At 43.0% G+C, this 22,948-nt stretch overlaps 1 protein-coding gene across 3 annotated transcripts; it reads left to right on the forward strand.

Annotated features, from left to right (window-relative positions):
• Nucleotides 1-15: 15 nt before the first annotated feature.
• fam193a (family with sequence similarity 193 member A) lies at nucleotides 16-21,907 on the forward strand. 3 transcript variants are annotated; one of them, XM_031302285.2, is made up of 23 exons: nucleotides 16-461; nucleotides 2,060-2,134; nucleotides 3,131-3,373; nucleotides 7,757-7,932; nucleotides 8,041-8,208; nucleotides 9,047-9,293; nucleotides 9,969-10,093; nucleotides 10,342-10,489; nucleotides 11,298-11,372; nucleotides 11,471-11,545; nucleotides 11,650-11,762; nucleotides 12,389-12,631; nucleotides 12,807-12,963; nucleotides 13,159-13,299; nucleotides 13,789-14,067; nucleotides 14,431-14,653; nucleotides 14,759-15,076; nucleotides 15,817-16,099; nucleotides 16,249-16,435; nucleotides 16,777-17,016; nucleotides 17,217-18,120; nucleotides 19,429-19,510; nucleotides 20,885-21,907. In XM_031302285.2, exons 1-23 carry the CDS (start codon nucleotides 240-242, stop codon nucleotides 20,976-20,978), a joined length of 4,818 nt encoding a protein of 1,605 aa, XP_031158145.1. In that variant the 5' UTR covers nucleotides 16-239; the 3' UTR covers nucleotides 20,979-21,907. The 3 variants fall into 3 exon arrangements, with proteins under 3 accessions (XP_031158145.1, XP_031158144.1, XP_031158143.1); XM_031302284.2 differs by having other exon boundaries at nucleotides 11,310-11,372; nucleotides 14,759-15,124; XM_031302283.2 differs by having other exon boundaries at nucleotides 240-461; nucleotides 14,759-15,124.
• The last annotated feature ends 1,041 nt before the right edge of the window (nucleotides 21,908-22,948 follow it).

Genomic DNA, 22,948 nt, shown 5'->3' on the forward strand with positions numbered 1-22,948 from the left:
TGTGGGACGCACAGTTGCGTTGCAACGCAAGCTGATCGAAGCTTGGTTGAGGCAGTCCAGCTAGAGGCCATATTGGAATATATGAAGTCGGCTTGCACTTTGATGGAATTGAGTGTCTGTATTTTTGAGAGTCTCTAAATCGCTATCCCTGATTTATACCCGAGTGATTGCGCCAGGCATTCCACTTGAGACCCTGCCAAGTCTGGACGGCAAGTTGTCTCGCTTCGTTTGTGGAAAAAATGAGTCCAACCGATGCTAAACGAGGGGCTAAACGCAGGAAGAACAAGCGGGGCGGTGGCAGTAGTTGCAGTGCTGTCTGCAATACCAGCGGTGGCAAGGCCGGGGTTGCCTCGGCCCTTGGCTGTGCGGGAACATCAACATCTGCTTCTGTCGTCAGCTTTTTAACACCTGGCAGCACAGGCAACGGGAATATTGGGTCCATCGCGGGCATAAACGGAGAGGTAAGAGTGTCACGCAATGGTAACCGGTGGATGTCAAAACGGGGCGACTAGCTAGCAGCGTTATCAACGACACACATCTGATTTGGGCCCGACAGTGATGCGAGTAGGACAGCTAGCTAACTAACTTAACCTATGCGTAGCTAGAAATTAACTGGCTTAATTGCCACTAATGCTGGTTGCTGTGCTTTATGGAATACCGTGCCAGCTAGCAAGTTGTAACGTTATAGCTGTGTAGTTAAACTGGTCTCGTTATATGGTAATAAACTGCCGTAAACATTAGGCTAATTGTGCCCTGGCCAAACGCTGTGACTACCATCGTTAGCTCAACAACTGAGACACCACGAAGCATTACTTTGAGCTAACGTTAATACAGTCCATGTGAAGATTACAGTAGCCAAACCAAGAATTTTTCGGGAGCATCATTAGGTTCAACAAAGTTGGAACACAGGCTGCTATTACACATATAAACATTAATGCTAGCTAATGCTAACAGTGAAGAGTACTAACAACTTCAGCCCCGTCGGGCCTCGATGTGTTTTTACAAACTGACCTTCTCCTTTTCTTGCTTCTAAAGAGTTTAACTTGGTTATGTTTGCCTTATAATCTAAACCAACTAACTAACTTCAGTTATCCAGTGTAGCTTAGTTATACACCATTAGCGCAAACATTAGCACTAAAACAATAACTCACATTGTACCATACGATTTTAGCTATTTTTGTATGAACTGACCCATGTTTAAGAGTTCTACTCATAGATGTCTGTTCACAAGTTAGTTGGTTAGCTTTTGGGGTCACAAATACCACACTATACAATACAACAACTGTGCATTTGTCATTTAAAGGTAAACATAGGCTTTCATTTAGCAAATGTGTGTATTCTAATGAAACATGCAGAGACAGCTAGCCTCCTAACTAGTAAATAACCTGTGGATGTTGTGACTCTCCATCCAGACAAATCTTGCACATCATGAGAATTACATACTCTATTCATCATAAAATAAAATACACTCAGAAGTGCTGCATGATATGTTTACAAATTGGATTAATTGTAGTCAGCTGATTTTCTACTTATATTGATATACAGAAGTGTGTAAAATGTGTAAAAAAAAAAAAGTGTCTAATAACACAGCTGACCATCCACTATTAAGTTGTATGTAATTATTGGAGCCAAATTATGTTATAAATGTTAAACAGGTTTATGCAAATTGCAGAAAGATCAAACATAACCTAAACTAGATACTACTGGGTGCAAGTGGGCTAAATGTGTAAACATCAGTTATGGACACATAATGTTAATATGGCAGTCTACCTGCCTATCCTGGGCATGCCTGACTGTTTGGCCTAACAATTTTCTGGCTTGAGTGTGTACCACACACACATGGCTTGGAAACTCAGAAAATACAGATTTTTACTTCGCCATGTAGGGATTTGAAATGTGATGTTGTAATTGACCTACTCACCAAGCCAATCAGCCATAGTTCCTAAACAAAATGATCAATCTCAGCGATAGACGATTCACTCTTATAGACATATTATATGTTCCTGGCGTGTAAGTGTGGTCAGTTCTATGTAAACACTGAGTTGTTTGTGTCCCTCAGGTCAAAGTAAACAACAGTATTACACCACAGTTTACGGAAGGACCAGTGAATGCTGACTTCTCCGGGGTCCTTCAGGTAAATTTACATCAGGTGTTTCAGTTCATTTGAGGCCACTGTGAGATTTTCATCCAAAGCCTTGTTCCATCTTGATGCCAGAAGATAAAGCACACTACAAGATGGCTTAATTTTGGCTTTATTTTATTGCCTTTACTCAGAAAATGTAAAACATTCAGTGCAGCACTTTTTTTTTTTAATAACAACAGTGTTCTAGTGCTGATAACTCAAATGCAGCTTTCTGTTAGCATTTAGCCATATTTAAAGTGACTGTCAACAAAAATGTGGCCTTAACCAAACTTTATATTGTCCTGTTGCAAAGATCTTGGGCAGTAACATTAATATCTATAAACATAGAAAACCAGCTAAACTGGATATCAAAAAATCATGATGATTGACTCTCCTTTTTCAGTGTAGTCAGAAAATACTACTGCTGGAGAAGTTGAGTAAACCACAGCACCCTCAGATTCAGATTCTCCTGGGAACTACTAGTACACCTATAAAATGTCGCTGAAATGGATGCAAAATAGCTTTTGGGATTGAAAAAAGATTGCTTCTCTCTGGCAAACACCGCCAATGTGGATATCATTAATTGAAACTTCTGGCTGCTAATTATGTGTTTGTGCCGCTCTGTGGTTCAGTCAATGACAAGGCTGCACATTAAGAAAAGGTTCCAGTGTTTTAATGGAGTGCAGAGGGGGCGGTTTAGACAGCTGGTGTATTCAGAGTGCAGAGTGCAATGGCTTACAAAGGAATAGAGTGTGACCTGTCTTGGTATATAGCAGATATACAGTATAGCAGACTGGTCAATCTTGGAGCCATTTGTTTTCATCTTAAACCTTATTTTTAGAGAAAGGCTTTCGTTTGACTGTCTATAACAAATATTCAGTTTTCCGTCAAAATAGCGTGTGTTTTCTTTGAAAAATAAATTATAACAAACGTTTTTTTAAATGTTTAATGCAAATGCTAAAGTGGCTGTGTACCTTCTACTTCCTTCTACTAACATGCTCACCACAGACCCCATTCACGTTTGGCTTAAACCAGCGGGCTCCCTACACCGCAGGCGATCGCTGCCTCTTATGCCGATGTGAGCGCAAGGACAGTGCTGTGCCTTCAGAGGCAGGGATCTTGGGCCAAAATGGTACGGCACAGCCCAACAAGACATCCAGTGCCCTCCAGCTGCCTCTGTGGGTGTGCTCTGACTGCAGGCGCACAGTGGAGAAGGAGGACCGACACACTGCTCTGGAGCAGTCGTTGGGGGTAAGTCACCTGGGTATGGAGAGTTTTAAAGCCGTGGGGAAGGTGTAGAAGTTAAAAGATGACGGTCAAAAGTTTGTGGCTGAGGGAACTGTGGTTCCTCTGGTTCTTTGAATGATTCCACAGTTTCCAAAACATTATCTGTCTCAGCACTGATGTCAGATAATCTGCCGTTTAACTCACACAGCTGCAGTCAGTCTTTCGGTGGATGGTGTAGCTCTTCTGTTCACATCCATTTCTCTGCCAGAAAAGCTCAAACAGATGGAGCAACCAGAAGCAACATCTGTTGTAGTTATAAAATGTTACAAAGGACATACTATCATTTATATTTTTCACTTGGCTTCACTTTGAGCTATAGCTAAATAACAGTATGTAGGTCAAACGTGCAAATTGTGTGAAGTTCTTAAAACAAAATGACAATGCAGTGGATCAACTACTTGCAATACTATATTCAATATTTGTTCATACATGATTTATATTTGTTGTTTTCAATATCTGTATTTCTAACTTTCAGATGTTCTTTATACTTTGTAGATGTCGGATTTGATTTACATATCAGAGCATGACTGTAAATACACTCTCAGGGCTATGCTATATAAATGCCATTATGTCTAAGACTAATGACTATTCATATACAGAGCTTCTTTATGTTAAGACGACCTGGCTATGTGCTCAGCCTGCAACTTTGTAAGGACAACACCAATTGTTGCGGCTGTAAGCACTCCAACAAAGTGCTGCGGCAAGGGACTAAACGCAAGATTTTATTGCAATGATGTATTCCTCCACACGTAAATTACAACTAGTACTGCAGTTACCAAATGTAAGGTTACTTTATGAGTCGAAATAAGTGCGTTAGAGCGGCGGTCAACAGAAAGTGTTCGCTCCCAGGCTCACCCCCTCTCTGTCAAAGCCCAAAAAACCCAGGTGAAGCAAACAAATATGTTATCACTTCCGCTCAAACCGTGATGAAAACGCCCACCACCTACAATAGAAGTGCACAATATAATAATCAATAAATAATATAAATGAGACCATAAACAACATCAATATGTGGCTCCTACACCAATGTTGAAGTGGAAACATCTTGTGATTCAACATAGCTTTTTTTTTTTTTTTTAAACTGGAAAGTCACCTTTCTTCCTCTGAGTTGTGTTCATAAGGGTGTTATTATTCAATGTAATTAATAAGGCTCTTGGCTATTAAAGGAACACGGCGACTTATTGGGGTTTTAGCTTATTCACCGTAACCCCCAGAGTTAGATAGGTCCATACATACCCTTCTCATCTCCGTGTGTGTCATAACTCTGTCTGACGCCCCCACCGCTAGCCTAGCTTAGCACAGATCCTGGAGGTAACCGGCTCCATCTAGCCTACTGCTCCCAATAAGTGACAAAATAACGCCAACATTTTTCTATTTACATGTTGTGATTTGTATAGTCACAGCGTGTACAAATAACAAGGTCACATGAGACACAGCCACCTTCTAACCGTATACACACTGGGAACTATATTCTCAGAAGGCGAAGCACTGCTACTTCTGCTACTTAGGCGGAGTGATTGGCTCGCAGCACCTGAGAAGCCCCGTGGTGAGGAGCAGAGAGTTCGCACAGAGTCAGTAATAATCACTCCGCCCAAGTAGCAGTGCTTCGCATTTGTGTGTGAATTTTGAGACTGCCCTGACTTGGCTCGACACACAAATGCCTTTTTTTAAACAGGGAATGATCTGCAACCAATCAGATATCTCCCTTGTTTTAGCCAATCACAAGAACGCACCCCACGTGGGGGATTGTTTACTTATAAGCCAATCACATGAACGCGTTCACACAGCGCTATATGAATATGGTGCAGGCGCGGGCTAGCGCGGTGGAGTCATGGATGTATTAAGAACAATTTGTGTGTTGTCGTAGCAACCGGTAGCAACATGCGTGTTCATGAGCTTCTTTCTCGTGTCTCTTACAAGTGGCGAACTCATGAACTCGCCATTTTCATTGTCTAAAATATTCACTAACGTTAAACATTGTGTTTTCGTTGTTCCCTATCGTTTACATGCTTAGCTAAATAAACGATAGATGTATTTAGCTAGACAACCAAGGAGATTTAATAATTATGTTGTGCTACTAGCTAGCTAGCTACTAACTAGCGCTAGCTGTTAGCCTGCAGTTTCGTGAACAAAGCTCATCCATGGCTTCAGCTCTCATCCACGTTACAAGCTTTACAGCATACAGCCCTCGGATGTATCATAAGAGAGAACCATGGCGATGTAATCACTATGTCTGTAGTAACGTTATGTAGGCATATAGCTAGCTATGTAGCTATAGATCTTAATACAGCCATGCTAGCTACCCCTGATGTTAGCAACTAGCTAGCTAGCCGATAGCCCGCCAGTTTGGGAAACGCTAATGACGTTACATCCACGTAGCTAACAGGCTTTACAGCATAGCTACATACATCCCTCGGATGTATCATGACTTCATAAGATAATACCGGATAATACTGGACGTATTAATAGAACACATGGTGAATTACAACCATTAGCTATATCCATTATTACAGCTAGCTACATGAGCTCGGGAGAACAGTCATGTGAGCGGGCGGGCGCAGTCCCGCGGCTCTGCTCACGTCCACTATGCGCGTTCATCATGCCCAATTTAATAATTCTGGATTCGCTTCTAATGAATGTTAAAAATGTTAAAAACGTGACGTTTTAAACACTTTCAGTGTTCGAGCTGGTGAGTTGATATACCCAGAAACAAATGATCCTCTGAAATATAGACGTTTCTTTCGCCATGCAAAGTCTATGTGAAAAGTTTTTCTGGGCCATGGGGTGCAGTACCACCGACTTCTCTTAATACATCCATGACTCCACCGCGCTAGCTCGCACCACATTCATATAGCGCTGTGTGAACGCGTTCATGTGATTGGCTTATAAGTAAACAATCCCCCACGTGGGGTGCGTTCTTGTGATTGGCTAAAACAAGGGAGATATCTGATTGGTTGCAGATCATTCCCTGTTTAAAAAAAGGCATTTGTGTGTCGAGCCAAGTCACGGCAGTCTCAAAATTCACACACAAATGCAGTGAAGTTTACAGACCGCAAGCAGTTTGTAAATCAAGATATATTTGTGTGTGCGTTTCTGAATTTTGTATGCATTTGTGAATCTTCTGTGCTTTTTAAATTTTGTGTGTGTATTTGTGAATTTTGTGCGCATTTGTGTATCGTGTGTGTATTTATGAATCGTGTGTGCATGTATGAATCCTGTGTGTGCATATGTGAATGTAGTGTGTGCATTTATCTTTATTGAGACTCTTTTAGCTCCATACAAATAGGGTATTGCATATTGTAGCAGAATTCTAAATGAACATTATCTTGTGTTAGGTGCAAGATTTCTGTACCTCAATGAAACATGGGCTCTAAAGTCACCTTACTGCCTTACAGGTGGCAGTTCTAACCGTTACGTTGTTGTTATGCTATTGATCAGGCTTTATATCAAGGCTTGTCAGGTATGTCCGGGGGATTGGTTTTCCTTGTTGTGGGTGTGGGTTCCTTGGACATGGCTGCTTGGCTTGGGTTGGGTTTCCTCATAAATGTATTGTTCCAATGCATCCTCACAGCAGTGGGGTACCATGCTGACTCACAATGTCATGGCCCTGTAGTAAACCGAGCCAAACCACTGGAAAGCTTGTACTGTGAAGCGGTTGAAGTTTGCCTGGACAAAAAATGTAACAATGAAATACAGTATAGCTCCAATAGCTTGGCAATGATGAGATCAGAAACCGGGGAGGCTCCTAGCTTAGTGACTGACTGCTAACCTCAAAACTCCAACATGTGATTCAAGTGTAAGAAACACTTACTCCCTGCCATTCCTGTTGGATGGATTGGTTGGCATCGTGTCCGTATTACAGGTTCTTAAATCGGCCTTAAGACTCGCTCCATGGATTGGCTGATCCCAGCTACTGTATCTGGACGACTTCTGTGGTCGGCTCATAGCACGTCTTCATTCTTGGCCTTGTAGCTGCCACAGTGAACAAGGAGAAAGTTATTGGTGTTAACGTCCAGACCTTTGCAACCGACAGATCCAGCTTTATAAAGATACCATTCTTTCTTGGAGAAAAACAGTAAAAAAAACCCTCCTAAATAATAGTATAGTAGTAGTAGAGTAGATCCACATTGCCATTATATGCTTTATTTTATGCTGACTGTTGTTGTTACCCTGCGTCGTTGCAGCATGTCAGGAACTTTAAACATCAAAACATAATAAGCATCAAAAGACATAATTGTGATTCAACAAACACATTAATTGCTAAGTTTCTTTGCTCTCTTGCATCTTGAGCAAAGTATAAAAAAAAATGTTCTGTATCTTAGTGTCTGTGTGTTATATTTCCCACAGAGCCAGGACTTCCTTTTGCACATGCCTGTGGGTAATGGAAACCTGGGCCAGGAGGCAGCCACAGGGGACAGACTGACCACTGCTGTGCCTACACTACCCATGCTCCCTGCCCCGGACCTCACCGCACCAATGCCTGCCGATACAGTGTGCAGCTGTGAAGCCTGCAATGAGAGACGGTCAGTTCAGAGTGATGACCATTCAAAGTATATTTAATTTCAATGTATTATTGAATCTTTGTTTTTAAAGTCGATGGGATCTTAATGAAATCACGTCCTGAATAACAGGGAGATCTCGGCTGAATCGGAGAGGGAGTCACAGCAGCTACAGAACCACTGGTCGGAGGTTCGCTACCTAGTGCGCTGCATCTACCGACAGACAGGAACACCGTTAGCAGATGACCACGACCAGCCCCTGGAGAGAGACAAGGAGGGCATGAAGGAGCTGGTCGATAGGTAAAACTACTTTGTCTTATTTCTCTCTTTCAGGGTGTTTGTCCACTAGGGGTCTCTATTGAACTGTGGATGCAGGGAAGAAGCCTCTAATAAAACAACCAGGCATGACAGCTTTGGAAAGGAATGATGTCAACAAGTTGAAACTAGTGCCATCTCTACTGTAAGCTGTCTGGTTTAAAGCCCCATAAAATTGCATCTTTACTTCCTTGATATGATGCATTTCCTGTTGAAACAGGACCTTTGGCTCTCCCATGACTCACTGAGGGAACAATTTAAACTGTAGACCAAGGGGAGATTAAAGGTCCAATATGCAATATATTTACTGTATTAAATCAAAAAATGACCACAATATGTCATCAGATATTAAGGAAACATGTTAAGTTGAAATACTATCTTCTCTGACAACAATGCTAAAGCCAGTATTTTCTCCTTAGAAATTTCTATTCCTGAATGGAATGTCTGTGTTGTTGTCGTCAACTGCCCATTTTGACACCTGGATTGCCAGACATGAAATGCAAAAACAGTGTGTGGCAGCCGTAGCAGCAACCAAACAAACTGGATTACCAGAGGTAGATTCATTCTACCCGACCTAAAGAAACTCTGCATCTTTCTAAACAGTTGCATGACCAGAGACATGGTAAAACACGGGTAAATAGTTGATTTAAAAGATGGAGACAGGTTAGAGCCCAAAAGGACGCCGAGTTGACTAATTTCCTCCTGAACAGGTAACTGAGCATAGAGCTTTTCACGGCTACTAGTAGGGATGGGCATTTTCAGGCATTTCAACATCCGTGTGCTCACATTTGAAAAGATGAATCACCTTATTTTCTTCCTGTAGACTCTGTAAAAAGGACCCCTACCAGCTGTATCAACGGTTGGAGCAGCAGGCGCGTGAATATGTCTTGGAAATGAAGGTGCGGCTACTGAAGCATCTATCTACAGGACCCAAGGCTACAGGACCAGCGGGGACCGTTGCTGCAGCCCTGGGTCCTCCTCAGGCCTACCAGTTCATCTCCCTGCTGCTGGAGGAGTACAGCGCCCTCTGTCAAGCTGCACGCACCATCAGCAGCTTCCTGCTCACCCTGGTCAGTTTACCTTCTGTGTAGCCAGAGCCACAGAGATACTGTTTGCTGTCCTGCAAGTGGCATCAAAGGCATTTTTTATAGCCTGTTTTACTGTATTTGCTTCGTCTATAGTCTCTTTCACACAGCCTGTTCAAGGCGGGACTGTTGCGCTGTTAAACCGCCTCGCCGTTCTGTATAAATAGAGAATGAATGGGGGGGCAGAGTTGTTCAGCCGGCAGCGGATGTAGTAACAGAGCTGAATCGACGTCTGAGTTAAAAGGACAGCCGGCAGAGTGGGTCTAAGTGACCAATCATAGAAGGGCCTGTGCCTCCCTTGGTTTCCGCCCAAAAGTGTCAAAAGTCAGTTTCATTCAGGCAAGCAGAAATCAACTTCCAGAGGAGAGTTAACCTGCGAGAGTGTGTATGCCCTCCAGCGCTTGCAAAGCGAGGTGGCTGCTCTGTGCGCGTGCTGCTTAGTTTAATACACACAGGTGGCATTCTTTCCCTCTTCATATATGTTGTTTAATGCTCGCAGCTGCCTGTACAACTCTCGATTGTTGAATTGGTGTGCAAAGAGTAATATCTGCGCGTGTGAAATGATATAATTTGCTCGTGAGCATGGTTTATCGCGCTCGCGAGATATGACATAATCCTGACGCCCCACCTATGATTCTAACCCCTTTTTTTTTTCCTCAGGAAAATGAGCACCTCCAGAAATTCCATGTGACGTGGGAGCTGCACAACAAGCACCTTTTTGAGAATCTGGTGTTCTCTGAACCGATCTTGCACAGCAGTTTACCTGCACTGGTTGCACAGCTGAAGTAAGATATAGTTTTACTAGTTTAAAAAAAGATATGATGACTCATCCATCATTATCACTTAATCTGTTACTCATGACCCAAATTAGACCAATGTTCCACACTCAGTGTTTCAAAATGAAAGTTGCATTTTTTTTTTTAAATGAACTGTTGATCTTACTGTAGTGAACAAAAAAAAATCTACAAATCTCTTGTCTTAAATGATAAAACAAGTGTCTTTAATAACTTGTCTTATTCTGCGTATTTTTTAGACATGGCACAGCCTCCCATGATTCATACAATGAAGATATGTACAGGACCTTGTTCGAGAGCTACCATCAGCTGCAGCAGGAAATGGCTACGGTGGCTACTGAATGGCAGGAGTGTGAGAAGAGGATTGATGACTATGTAGATGAACAGGTATACACATCCAAGACAAAACAAACATTTGATACCGGAACTAATGGTGTTTTTCCATTACATGGTACCTGCTCGACTCGCCACACTGTGCGTCCGTTTTCCATTGCAGATTTTAGTACCGCCTCAGCGTGGCTGGTCGTCTTATATGCCAGCTCGACGCGCAAACCAGCACACAAGAATGAACATCAGGCCACTTGAGCTTGTTTTACAGTTCTGCGGAGGCTCCACGCAGAGCTTTCGCCGTAGCCTATGTAAGTGGCCTGATGTTTATACTTGTGCGCTTGTGTGTGCGTCGAGCCAGCGTGTGTGTGTGTGTGTGTGTGTGTACGTAGGCTACGGCGAAAGCTCTGCCTGGAGCCTCCGCAGAACTGTAAAACAAGCGGCGCCGCAGTAAACTGCCATGACCTTAACGCGACACACACACAGAACGTGGAAGGTGTGTTGTTGCTGCCACAGCCAGAAGACACATTTTGTTTCAAATGAAGCTGGAGGCAGCAAAAAAAAAAAACACAGCTGGCTGAACTATTTAAAAATGGCGGGTTTGTTCAGAACACCCCCGTCTGTCGCTTTCACGTCACCTTTTGGTATCGGCTGAGCTCGCTTGGAACCTCGACTGAGGTGGTACTAAAAAAAGTACCTGTTAGCAGGTACCAGGGACTTTTTTTCGGAATGGAAAACCAAAAAAGGCGAGTAGAGTCGAGGCGAGTCGAGCAAGTACCACGTAATGGAAAAGCGCCATAACAGTACTTGAGGTGGTACTTGATAAAGATGCCGTAATTAAAGCTGTAAGGATGTGACTCTTTTACAGTTGCTTTTTAAGGTGGAGGGTCAGAGTCTCAGCAACCAAAGAACAGAGCCACACAAGTCCTTGATTAGCAAAAACGTAAGAGACTTTAAAAAAAGAAATCTTATCTTCAATTTTTTTAATTTATTCCATTTATGGTATTAAGTTTGTTCTTCTCATTATCTGCCAATTTCCAGACTTTGAAGACTAAGCAGCGAATGCTGAAGGAGGACTGGGAGTTCTTTAAGCAGAGAAGATTAATAGAAGAACAGGTACACAACAAGAATATGGAGCCATCATGGCAGATTTTAGTGTGCAATTCTGCACTTCAGAGCAGTTAATTAATTTATTTTTTTACATGTTGTTCTCTTTATAGTTACCTAACAGTAAGAAGTCTCCCCCTGGAGAAAACAACTTTACAGACACTATGAGAATGCTATCATCTCGTCTGAGTATTCCAGACTGCCCAAACTGCAATTATCGAAGGAGGTGAGTTCCCAGGGTTCACTGGGATTTCATTTTCTGCCCTGAGATGTCACTTTCAATGTTGCGAATTCAAAACATATTGAAACTACCTTTACTGACAAATCAAAGAAAATATATTCTTGTTTACCTTTTTAATCTATTTACATGTTTGTCATGTTTGTCAAACGTTTTTCAGTTTTTGAAAGATTTCATTCCCTAACTTTGAGTTGTCAAGTAATTGAACCCAAATTATATATTATGCCCATTTCTCACCTAACCAGTGAGCTAAGTGTGAGAAAACTTTAAATTTGGCGTTAGTGTTCTACTCGGATGGTGACATCTGTAATTCTTATTGAAATGGTTATCCAAAGTAAGGCCACTATGAACTCAACTTTTAACTCTTAACTGCCCCCTTTATCCCCAATAGGTGAAGTTTGGCAATAATAATTATTTTCTCTCCATATAATTGTATTGTGATAAACGTTACTATAACAATACATTGACAAAAACATTTAACTTTACGCGAATGAACATGAGTTTTAACACCTTGCTTTTTACCATGCCATTTTGAATACTCAACAATATTGAGATAATGCTGTGATAAATATTGCAATTAAAATTTTGACCATATCGCCCACCCTTATCAACAGGTGCACGTGTGATGACTGTAGTCTATCTCACATCCTGACATGTGGCATCATGGACTCTCCCATCGCTGAGGACCTCCACATCAAGCTGCCCTTGCAAGGGGAACCTCCCCGCGACTACCTGGCAGAGGTGCACCCTCCCAGCCTCTCCTCTGGCAGTTCAGCATCTGGCTCCAACTCCAGTTCTCCCATCACCATTCAGCAGCATCCAAGGCTCATTCTGCCTGAAGGGGACACCAACACTTTGTAAGTCAGTCACTGTCCTCTCAAATGGTTGTTAATGCTTGGTAACAAATCATTTAGGCACAGTTTAGTATTGGGTATATCAGATCATAATTGCACACCTCTTCCTATAACCAATCCCCCCCCCCCCCCCCCGCCCCCGCCACTAACATTAATACTCATTTCTCTCTTCTCTTAGTATTAGTGATGATGACGAAGTGCCTCCGTTGTCCAGTAAGTTCGGGGACATCTACCCTATGAGTGGTTATGAGGATAACAGTGTTGTGACCGCTGCTGTGAACGGCCTCCATGATGACATCAATGGGGAATGTGAAAACATGGAACTAAAGGCACGGGTGAGTTCTGTACTGATGTATATTACTTCAAAAAAATGCCCAAGATTAGTTGTGAATTTCCCTGCCGAGTTTCTGGATGATGAAACTGATGTTCATTATGAGTGGGCTACCAGTAGTTCGGGAAATGTTTCTTGTACTGTTTCCTAACCCATTTGCTGATTTGAGTCTTCTTTGTCCAACACATTTCTGTATTAGTCTGCTCGTATGACCAGCAGCAGCAGTTCATCAGAGGGTGACGAGGAGGAAGTTGATGGTGAGATTGGTGGGGAGCCCCGAGGGCCGCAGGAGGAGCTTTCCTCAGGAAAGACCAACAGTCCTTCTTACAACCACCAACAGGTGTTGTAACACTTTTAATACGCTTTTTTTGTGTTATATTTGCTTGGAAATAAAGTGAATGAGCCTGTTCCGCATACACAGCTATTACTCCAAAGTATGTTCCCATAATTTCTAAAAAAGGAATGACAACTGGCGCTTGTCCCCATGTCACATACTTGAACTTTGTCAATAAAATGTTAGAAAATAGCAAATAAAAATGACCAGTTGTCTTGTTTTGTCCAACTGTCAACAATTGTGGAAAACGCAGAAAAGCAGCAAATCCTAACATTAAAGTAGCTGGAACCAGACCATTTTTGCTTGAAAAAACAACTGAAATGATTTATTGATTGATACAATTGATGCAGATACATTTTCTGTCAATTAACTAATTGTGTCAGCATACACATAAGTAAATAATAATCATTTATTACATTTAAGGACCGGGCAAAGGGACCCACGCTCCAGAATAAAAGCAGACAACATATTTTGAATTTGTGTTACCACTCTCAGGTAGAACAGGTCCAGCATGCCTGCGAGTGCCACGTGTGCAACCAGGACCCCAGCTCCTCCACCCTGGGCCCCGCCACATGTCTGCCCCCTAGTCGGCTCCACACTGCACCTCCTCCCACTGTTGGACACCAGTTCTTCACAGACTGCAAGACACCCCCGGCCCACCCTGCCCTCCACCTCTACCCCCACATCCACGGACACCTGCCCCTACACAACTTCTCCCGGCCCTTACTGCACCCTACACTCTACCCTCCCAGTCCTCCTCTCACTCACAACAAGGTGAGGATAATTCTTGAGCCCATACATCCAAGACTAGACGTTTTATTTTTCTCCTGATTACTTTTTTTTTTTTTTTAAGTGTATAGAATTATAGATATGAGAGTCCCTTTAAAGGGAAATGTATTCATTTCCTTATCACTGGGGATTTTTAAAGTTTCCAGGAACAATACTGAGTTTAGTTGTATTCTAGTTTCAGTTAGTTTCACTGTAATTTTAATTTTCTGCCACAAGGGGTCGGACTGAACCAAATCTAGGAGAAGTGAAAAGAAATCCAAAACTGTATTGTACAAATCGGTTCCTCATAATCCTAAACTAGTGATATGATTTGTCTTGTAACTTAACTTTTTTCTTTTTTTCCTTCAGCCTCTGCCCCCAAACCCTACATCAAACCACTCAGCGGCCAAGCAGCCGGCCTTCAGCCCGTCGTTACCGGAGCACGTTTACCAGAACTGCTTTGGCGGTGCAGGTGGAGCGGGTGACTGGAACAGCTCACTGCAGTGCCTCTCGCTCAAGTTTGAGAACCTGTGGGATGCTGCTGTGATGAAGAGCTGGAATCCATCTGTGCTGTTGCCCGAGTCCCTGCCAGGTGAGCTACTGTGGCACAGCAGAAATAATCAATAAAAAAAAAAAAAAATCTCAGCAAGTCGAAGACGGTTAAAGTCATGACTTGTCTCGCATTATTTATCAACAGGCGACATGCTCGGACCACCCCTCGCAGACCTGCCCCTCCCCCCAACATCATCTATCGGCCCCCAAGGGGAACACCCCTCACTGCCCACCCCTCTACCCCCCTCCTGCTCCGCTTCCTCATCGTTGTCATCGTCTTCATCATCGTCATCATCGTCGTCATCTTGCTCCTCTTCAGAAGCCAAACAGCAGAAGAAGAGTGGCGCCAAGAAGAAGTGTCTCTACAATTTCCAGGATGCCTTCATGGAGACTAACCGAGTAGTGATGGCCACCTCTGCCTCCACGTCCTCTGTGTCCTGCACTGCCACCACTGTCCAGTCAAGTAATAACCCACCCATCCACCTAGCATCTAAAAGACCCAACTCTTTAGGTAATATAGGTGGTAGGAGCAATGGTTAGGTTTGCACTGATGATGATTAAATGATGGGCCACACAGTTATTACAGTCAATCCATTGTTAAAACCCACCAAGTAAAATGTATTGCCTTTTAACTTTGCAGTCAAAATAGAGACAACGGGCAAAACCAAGCAAAAAAATAAGTGTAGTCAGTCATAGTCCTGCTTTAAAGTCGAACTGATCTGAACTTCTCCTCCCTTTTTGTGTAAGGAAACTAACTATAATTGTACTGCGGCCATTTTACATAATGTTCCATTTTTCAAAAGAGGATACAACTGTTTTTGCAAATGTTTGTGCCTGGCAAGCTACGCTAACTAGCTTACCAGCTTGCTGCTGTTAGCACTGATCACTAATGCACTGTAACACTAATGTAGAGGGCAGTATCACTGCAAGAAAAAAAAAAAACTTCAGTTTCTTCTATTTGGGAATTACAGTTTTGACCAAATAAGTACACAAGTAAAAACAAACAATCAAGGATATATATACAGATTTTAAACAAAAAATTTAATTTCAGTTCAACTTTAAGTCAATCTTTTTATTAAAAATGAGTGAAAGTTATAATTCTGTATTATTTGCTCCATTGTGTGAAAGCTTTGTGAATAAATGCGTGTTTTGTGACAAAGAACTAAACAATGCTCTCAACCCGTATACCTTTGTCTCCTCTAGATGATGTATTTCACAATCTAGGTAAAGAGGACCATAGGCAACCCGCTCCAGCCCCCCCTAGGAACTGCCCTACAGGACTGACCTCCCTCCCTCCACTCTCGGGCCCCACCCTGCCCCCAGCACCCACCACACACCTTCCAACAATGGGATCCCAGCCCTTTCCAAAGATGGCCGCTCCAGCCCCAGACTTCATGGAGGCCCACCAGGGTTTGTGCCTCCCGCCCACCGAGCCTCCAGCCTCCTCAGCAGATGGTCCGGTCAGTGCCCCACCCAGTGTCTGCAGGTAAGGCCACCACCATCTCCTACAGGCTCAGAAAGATGGACGCCCATTATATATCAATGACAGACTGATGTTGGAAAAGGGGATTTTGTTGTCTGTGATGAAAAGAAAACTGTCTGCCGGCACCAATTTTTAAGTAAAATTATTTTCAGTGATCCTGACTGTGAAGGACATCGCTGTGAGGCGAATGGGGCATACGAGCACCAGCCATACGACGGGGAGGAGAGTCAGGACGAAGACAGCTGCTCCGAGCATAGCTCTTCCACCTCCACATCCACAAACCAGAAAGAAGGAAAGTACTGCGACTGCTGCTACTGCGAGTTCTTTGGGCATGGAGGGGTAAGAGACACATTTATTACTCACTGAAATTGGCATGTTCACCTCAAATTTACATGATTTTGGGTCAAGGTAACTTGAACTTGGGGGGGATGCCAATTTAATTAGCTTTTGAATTTCCATGAAGAATCTTGAATTCCAATTCTGCATTCAGTTTAAGTAAAATTTTCAGATGTAATAAATCCATTTTTAAATTGACATTTAAGTTTTGGTCCCTGTAAAACAAAACAAAATGGAAATATGGCATTTACACCCCATTGATTCATAGTTTGATAGCTTAATGTAAGAATATATTTATGGTGTATTTATAAGTGTCCTTAATGATCATTCTGTTTCATTTCCAGCCCCCAGCTGCTCCTACCAGTCGAAACTATGCAGAGATGCGGGAGAAGCTGCGCTTGCGTCTGACAAAACGTAAGGAAGAGCAGCCGAAACGTGAGGAGCAGCAACCGGTGATAGAACGAGATGGAGGGGTAGAGGACCACAGGCGGGTGGAGGACCTATTGCAGTTCATCAATAGTGCCGACAATAAACCTGCCTCCAGTTCTAAGGCAGCCAAACGGGCCAGGCATAAACAAAAGAAGGTAACTGTTCCTCCCAATCACCTCCAGAAGTCTTTTTAAAATAGTCACAATAACCTCCAGCGCGTGTCCATCCAGCCTAAACCACTACAGTAACTCTGGTAGTACTTAATACACGGCTCTTTTTTTTGTCAACAACTAGGATTTATTTGGGGTCAAGGTTGTCATAATGCTGAAAGTATGTATGTCTCTGTGTGCTTCAGATGGAGGAGAAGGCCCGTTTGGAGGCAGAGGCCCGTGAAAGGGAGGAGCTGCAGATGTTGGAAGAGCAGCAACGGCGACAGCGGCAGGAAGAGGAAGAGGCAGCGCTTCAAAAGGAACTGCTCCGGCTGCATGAGATGCAGCACCATCGTGCTGCTAAGAAGAAAAAGAAAGAGAAAGCAAAGGAAAACACCGCTCCCCCACAAAACAACCCACAACCCCTCAAACAGACAGCTCAGAACGTCCTAGATAACTTACAGAACGGAAAGTCACAGTCACTGCTTCAAACCCTCATCCGCCTCCCTGACCAGAAGGAACCCAGATTTGACCCTGTACCCCGGGTTAGGCCCAGCACACAGCACAGCCCAAAACACACTAGTGAGAGGGGGTTTTCTACTGAGACCCACATCCCCAACTGTCAAGCCATCCTCCACAATGGCACTCCTGCATCTCAGCTTGAGATCAACAGTAAAGTTAAGGCCAAGCAGCCTGCTAAAGTGGCCACTTTTGAGGCTGCTGTAAAGAAAGCTCCAGAGCTACCCAAAAGCTCAGACGTGGCAGCAAAGCTAGCTAACGGCACCTCCCCCATCACTACGACAGACACCAAAGCAACGCGAATCAGGCCTGCCGAGGCCCTGGCTCCTCTCCCAACCACTGAACCAAGGAGGGAGGACAGGTGTAATATCAGAAGCGCCAGTGGGAAAAGGCAGCAGCATCTACAACATCCGCTGACCCAAATAAAGGAAGACAGGAGGAGTCCACCTGTGACCAACCCTTCCCCGTCTCCCCCTCCAGCGTTGCAGTCTGAGCAGAATGGCAAACCTCCCAGTGCAGAATCCCCACAGCCCAAAGGCAAGACCAAGAAGAACAAGAAGAAGAAGGGGGACAAGATGAACACATCGATAGGTTGGTATTACGATTCGCTATTTGATTTTTAGGATTCAGGTGTGTGTTTATGTCCAGTAGTTTTGTTTTATTTTTATTTTATTTTTTTTAGGCCTTTATTTGTATAGGACAGTTTAGACTTGAAAGGGGAGAGAGAAGGGGAAAGACATGCAGCAAAGGGCCGCAGGTCGGAGTCAAACCCGCGGCCGCTGCGTCAAGGAGTAAACCTTTATATATGGGCGCCTACTCTACCAGGTGAGCTAAACAGGCGCCCATGTCCAGTGGTTTTTGTCTTAAAATACTCATATTATGCTTTTTGGCTTTTTCCCTTTCCTTTATTGTGTTATATATATTTTTTGTGAACATTATAGGTTTACAAAGTGAAAAAGCCCAAAGTCCTCCCCAAAGGGACTTACCATCTCCAACAGAAAACACTATTCACAAACTGCTCCAAACAGCTCTATTGTAGTCCAGCCTTTACTTCCATAACGAACGGACCACACCTTATAATGCTCCCCTAGCTGCTAGCATGGCACGCCCTCATACTCTGCTTCTGACTGGCTAGTAGTCCTTACCTAGCTACTGAGCATGTGCGACTCCCAACAAAGATGGAATAGAAGTGAGATGCCTCACTCTGTAGCTAAAACAGAGAGCTCAACACACAGGGTGAAAAGAGGAGCTGCAGCAATGTGCAGTACAACAAAAAGATGGTGTTTTTTGAAAATGAAATCATGTAAACCTATTCTGGTACAACCTCTAAATACAATTATGAACCTGAAAATCAGCATAATATGAGCACTTTAATCTCACTCCTGACCTACTACTGCAGTAGCAGACGTCATGCTACTGTAGGTGAGGGAAATACGAACTGTGTCCTTAACGGAACACTGACCGGGGACAGCTAGATCTATTTCCTCACTTGTCTCTTGGGTATTCTGTGTACGGCATCACAGCGTGGTTGGTAAATGCGTGCACTGTGCAGATTGCTGCTGCCATTTACGTCTCACTGCCACAAGCAGGTAGCATGGCGAGTTGCTTAAAGTAGCTTTACTTTATGTCACAAATATTTGTGTTGCACTTGCACACTCTGCTCGTGCTCTTATGGCTCGGGTAGGGGATAGATAGCATTCTCAACAATCTGGTATAGAATCTCCTTATCAAATCTGAATCCTTTCAAGATACTTTTCCCCCACTTTTATTCAAGCCATTATTTGTAGAATTTCCAACTTTGGTGCCACCCAGAGACTACTTCACTTCATAATACACCTACAACATTAATAATACATTTTAAAATAGCAATTAACATGCATTTATGTTATTTTCTTTTAGATGATGTATTCTTGCCCAAAGACATCGACCTGGATAGCACTGAAATGGATGAAACGGAGAGGGAGGTGGAATATTTCAAAAGGTAGGTGTATTAAAAGTAACTGACTGCCAAATACTGATGAGATATTTCTGAAAGCTTTTCTCTTGGTGTCAACCACAGGTACTCTGTGGAGTTTTGGACTAATAGTTGCGCTATAGAGTAATGTTTTTATACAGTAAATGTGTAAGCACAGATTCCGCTGTTGACTGCTGTTTGACAGTTTGTGTCAGCAAAGGCAATGCAGAAAACGACTGCTAGCAAGCAAACACGGATGTAAACAATGTAGGTTTTAAAATCATCAAAATTGCCTATTTTCCCCCCCCAAAAAAACAAAACATTTAAAGCTATAGTGCGTAGTTTCTGTCTCCACCATGAGGAATTCTAAGTAATGAAGACAAAACTGTCGGTGAGTCCACATGATACAAGCCTTAAGGCGCTGACAAACCAATCCGATTATCGGCTGTCGGACAGTCCGGTGAGGTCGGTGACTTGTCTGTTCGGTGTGTTCCGTGCCGTCGTCAGTCGGAGGAGCCGTCGGCCTTCATTTTGGCCGATTTTGACTCGTTGAATCGGCCGGTGGGCAGTCAGACTCAATGACCCATCTGATTGGTGGAATGCTAGCCCTTGACTAGCGAATCAGTGCAAGCTCCTTGAGCCTGTCGCTGTGAGATCCATGGCTTCACCCACTTAGTGCGGTTTCTCCTTATTTTTCGCCTGCGACATCTTTCTTCTTCCACAAGAAGCCCGAGAGCTGAGTATCTTTTTTGAAATACAATACAGATTAGCTCCGCCTGCTGTTATGGAGACGTATTACGTCTTGCGCACGCGCAGAACGTACGCTCAAGTCGGCGTCGCTTCGGTGTGTTCCGAGGCACTTTTTTGGAAGACGGGAGCCGTCTGATCAGTCCGACTGCCTTTTCTGCCGATATTCGGCCGTCAGGTTGGTGTGTCAGCGCCTTTTACGTGATCGCGCACCACCCCCACCCCTCCTCCACGCAGTTGCTAGTAGCCAAGGAGGACACGGAGGATTAAAAAAAAATGAACTCTTCAGAAGAGGTAATTATCGTCACTCGAGTTTCTGCACGGGAAAGTCACCGGACGACACAATCTTCTGAACATAGCCATACTGAGAAATACAGACGGGGTGGAGCTGATAGTCTTAATTAGCTTTGTAGCAACTCATTTGGCAATGGCTTGAATGTAACGGACAGTTGTTAATATCACAAAGTTACGCACTAAAGCTTTAATCGGGAAGGAAATGCATGCAACACGTTTATTAGGCCTCAGAGATTTGCAAAATGTGTTCTGGCGAGAAACCTTACATGAAAATTCATCAGGGGGCCTTTTTAACATTTCAAATTGAGGGAGTATGGCTCTTGAGAGGGTTAATGTTTTTTTTATTTTGTTTTTCTTCAGGTTTTGCTTGGATTCGGCCCGGCAGACCCGCCAACGACTTTCCATCAACTGGTCAAACTTTAGTTTGAAGAAAGCTACGTTTGCTGCACATTGAGGCTGTTAGTGAGTGACTATCAGGACACAATCAGTACCTTAACAGCTATACCAACCCACACGTCCCCGTCCCCCCCCATCCCTTTACCTCCAGCCAGCTGTTGTCCTCCCAGAACTTCTCTCCCGCTGTGCCCGAATCACACCCACGCTGCCTTGCTTTGTTCTTGTCGCTGTGTGGTTTCAACACAGGCTCATCTGGACTGATCTACCTGCAGAGCTAAAACAAAAATTAAATTAAATTACACAAAAAGAATCACAAAATGCTACTTTACAGCCGATTAATTTTCCTTGCGTGCTTGTGTGCTTTTAGTCCAAGTTGGGCATTTCTCTTGACTGAAAAAGCCATGGTCTGAAATTATTTTCTTATAATGGCTTACCTGTAGTCAAAAGATGCTTACTATGTCTGGATAGTTTCCTTCCAAAAAAAATAAGAGACAATGGAAACTACAAAAAATGAAAAAGAAATGTAATGAATTAAAAAGCTGTATTTGAGATATTGTGGCTTACTATCCCATTGTTTCCCGTTCCTAGCACGGCATCTCATCAACATGATTGACAAGGGAATGGGCTTGGTCAGCTGGTCTCCACTCCCTGCCCCCCAACATCCCCCTCCACCCTATTTCACAGAAAGGAGAAAAGCGTAATACTTGACAATGTTCTTTTTTTGGTTTTTAAGTTCTGTTTAACAAACTGTTGAGTAAAAGTGTACCAGTTACAGTTTTTGTTTTCTTTATTTTTGACCTGTAGCCAGCTTGTATCAGAATCCTTTCAGAATGAAATTGAAAAAGAACAATACTCACACTATCAATCTGTTATAGAGTGTATATTGTATTAACACTGAAGCCAAACTGGCTACTTTTAACATATTGTTAAGTAATATTAAATCTTGTCTTTCTTTTTTGAAAGATGGAATACAGTAGTATGGCAGGATTATGCGTCTTGTGTCAAATCTTATTTCCTACATGCAGAAGAAATTTCCAATAAAGGACATGGACACCTAAACTACACATACATGTAAAGAAATAGTTCAACATTTTGGGAAATAAGCGCATTCACTTTCTGGCGGATTTTCATTTTAAATATAAGCAAACAGCCGGTTAGCTTAGCACAAAGATGAAACGGGAAAACGGTGAGACTGGCTCTGTCCAAGGGTGATACAAAAGGGGTTTTTAAACCACACTAATTAACACATTACATCCCATTTTTTTAATCTGTTAAAAAAAATGACATGTTTACAGAACTCGAGTCTCTGCTGGTTGCCTGGCAACCGTTTTAGAGCCAAGAAATAGTCCGGGACATTATCCCCTGTAGAGCAACATATTGACGTTTTAACACATCCATCTTTTTGTACTGATTAAACAAACGAGATGTAGCGTTTTGAAAAGTGAGTTTTAGAGGTGCTGGTTGGCAGATTTTTGTACGAAGCTGAAGTTGGTATCTGATTCGCAGCTTCCGATTCGGCAGTTAAGGGGAAATTTAAGGGGAACTTAAAACTGTCCGATTCAGCAGGGAAACATAATTTACATTGCTAAGTGACTGATCCTCTGTTTTTTTAACCTGTTACTGTATTGAATGAGTGTTAGTCATTAAGGTAAATTATTAATCATGTCTAAAACACACTTTGTGAAAGGTTTATTGCAATAAAGGGAGATTTCACCGTTTTTTGCATATGCAGACCACATTGGACCAGGTCCAGATCCCAAACCACAATACCTAGACTTGTCAAATCTGGACTAAATTATCCCAGAGAGGCTAAAGAGTCTTAAAAACCCAGTTTCAGATTTGTGATGGCATTATTCTATTTGTGAAATGGAGATTTTACCGTTTTTTGCATATGTAGACCACATTGGACCAGGTCCAGATCCAAAACCACAATACCTAGACTTGTCAAATCTGGACTACATTATCCCAGAGAGGCTACAGAGTCTTAAAAACCCAGTTTCAGATTTGTGAAAGCTTTATTCTATTTGT

Source organism: Sander lucioperca, chromosome 4, assembly GCF_008315115.2.
Source record: "Sander lucioperca isolate FBNREF2018 chromosome 4, SLUC_FBN_1.2, whole genome shotgun sequence".
Classification (NCBI taxonomy): Eukaryota; Metazoa; Chordata; class Actinopteri; order Perciformes; family Percidae; genus Sander; species Sander lucioperca.